Source organism: Ruditapes philippinarum, unplaced genomic scaffold (genome assembly GCF_026571515.1).
Source record: "Ruditapes philippinarum isolate M1 unplaced genomic scaffold, ASM2657151v2 ctg161_1_1_1_1, whole genome shotgun sequence".
NCBI lineage: Eukaryota > Metazoa > Mollusca > Bivalvia > Venerida > Veneridae > Ruditapes > Ruditapes philippinarum.
In genome coordinates this window covers 59,677-62,244 of record NW_026858722.1, presented here as the reverse complement: position 1 = coordinate 62,244, position 2,568 = coordinate 59,677, and the positions used below count along the sequence as shown (strand labels likewise).

At 31.3% G+C, this 2,568-nt stretch overlaps 1 protein-coding gene across 1 annotated transcript in view; it reads left to right on the top strand.

Moving 5' to 3' along the window:
* Positions 1 to 167: 167 nt before the first annotated feature.
* Positions 168 to 2,568, top strand: part of LOC132754044 (DNA polymerase alpha subunit B-like) — a 28,794-nt gene continuing 26,393 nt past the window's right edge. The window contains exon 1 of the mRNA XM_060744630.1: positions 168 to 323. Coding sequence (XP_060600613.1) covers positions 236 to 323 — 88 coding nt within the window. The 5' untranslated portion in view covers positions 168 to 235. The remainder of the gene's footprint in view (positions 324 to 2,568) is intronic.

The window sequence follows — 2,568 nt, the reverse complement described above, 5'->3', positions numbered from 1 at the left end:
GTGCGGATCTATATCATAGATCCATGATAAATTAACAAATTCAATGAAGAATTTGAATATTTCGTGTTTATTCACATATTCTTATATAGTTTTTAAAATATTTACCATACAACTTTATTCAATTTTAATTTTTATCTAATCAGGACTAAGAAAAATATTAAGAAACTCGACATGCGTTTTCGCGGGAAAATTAACTTCCGTGTTTACCTTTTTTGTCTTGGAAATTTATAATAAAATGTCTTGCATTATAACAGAAGAAGATCTTTCAGATGAATTTTCGGTTTTTGGCATTGAACTTGAAGATGAAGGCGTCATTGGAAAATGTAATTATAAAGTTTTGAGAAATGACTCGCGATTTTACCAAGACCAAGTCGACCCTATTTTGAGTCAAATTCGTCCCAAGATGTTTCGACCTTAAATTATTATTAACCATAGTAATTTGTCCACGAAGAGATATGCACTCGTCCCTTTACGTAGATATATCCATTCGTCCCTTTACTAATCCATTTTCTAATTACAAACTTTCAAAATAATGATATAGTCAACTTTTTTATAAATGGTCCACAGAAGCCAATCGAGCACATCAGGAAATAATGTTTGGAGTCCACACTTAATAAGGGTCCATCTGCCCTTTCAGGCAATGGGACATGTAACCATTCATGTAGTTAAAGGTTATGTAACCGGGGATAAATGATTGAAGACTTGCTTCTATTTCATCATTTTATTGTCGGACATACAAAAACGAGCCTACAAACAAAATACAAAGGAATTACAAATAATTGATTTACAAAATAATAAAATTACACATTTCATCCAATTCATCAATGGAAAAGAATAAATATGACATTAGAAATATATAAATTCTTACCAGGATCAGCATACAAGAACTGTCCATAAATGATGTTCAAGTTTACTATAATAAGTAACTACTACTATCAACAACTATACTGTAAAGTAAGTTATCAGTTACTCGTATAATGTGGAACTGGCGAAGGGAAATATTTTACTTAAGCAAGAAAATGTTTCGCGGGGATTTTAGGGTCATGCACGTGAAATATTAGTGAACACATTCATACAACCTTTCAACTTACAGTGACCTCTCATACGAAACAGACTATACAAAACATTACCACAGTTAGGCAAACAAACGACGACACAACAGTTAGGCGAATACCAACCAAATACAACATAACACGGAGGATACAATATACCAGTGATAAACAGAAAACGATACACAGGTTACACATTCCCTCCCTTTAAGGAAATGGCTCCTGACATTTCCATAACTCAATTATATTTGAGTTTCAAATAAAAACATCAGGACATAATCATCTTCAATAAATCATGTGTATAATAATACACAACAATTATGTCTATTTCTTGTCTTTATGAAATGACAAATATAAATCTATTGATATCTTTATAATGAATTTTCAATTGTAATGTGAAATTAATAAGTTAATTTCTTTAATTGAAATAGGTTCATATATTTGATTCAGCTCTATATTCAAATAAATCTATTTACAAATATTTACAATAGATAGACAAAGTTGCATCACAGTACACTGGTACTAGCATGGAGTTGAATAGACTGGAGAAGCCAGGGTTCGAATTTAAGCTGGCATACTGGCAAAATGCCAGTTAAAATATAATAATGCCAGTAAAAATTACTCTAGCTTGCATTTATTTGCAAGTGATTGTTCAATTTGGACGTTTACATAATTTTTTTTCTTCTGAGCTGATGATGATGCTTGGCATATGCCCCCTGCTGTAACGGATGATGTTTACCTTAAAACTTATATTTTATATAAATCAATTTTTGATTGCTCTATTTATTTTTTCTTTGACTATATTTTGATGGACTTTTTATAACAGCCAAACACTTTTGATTAGAGCATCCAAGATGTTTTATCAGGGTCCAATGTAAATGTGTAGCACTCATCTGTAAAGTGTTTACTTTTAAGCTGAAATATTTATTTATTATAAGCAGATCAGAACCTCTGAGTTTTCAGGCTGTTGATGTAATCAAGTACAAAATATGCTAAAATTAAGATCCTAAGAAATAACATAACATGAACAAGTTTATAACTGTATGTTGTCACCACTGGGTGTTCCTAGATGGTATATCTAATAGTCTGATCCCTAAACAATTGTTTATCATTTATAAATTAATTTGTTGAAATGTTTTTGTTTCGTTACAAGAAGACATCTGTGTTTACCAGTGATAAAGATGTTTCTGATATTCAATAGACATTCAAGCTTATTATCATTTGTCATATCAGATTTTCAAAATTCATTGTCAATAAAAATAATAATAAAATACGTGAACATGGAAATGCTAGTTGACTGCCTCATATTGCCAGTTAAACATTTGATCACTTGCAAAAATCTGCAAGTAGAAAATCTTGCTAAATTCTAACCCTGGAAGCAACTTGTGACGTCACACAGTTAAATTCAGCATAGATGCAAAGCGTTTCTCGTAAGTTATCATATGTCGCGGGATTTTCCGAGATTTGATGCATCCTGGGTAAAAATAGTCGTAACACCGCCATATTGATTTCACGGCGA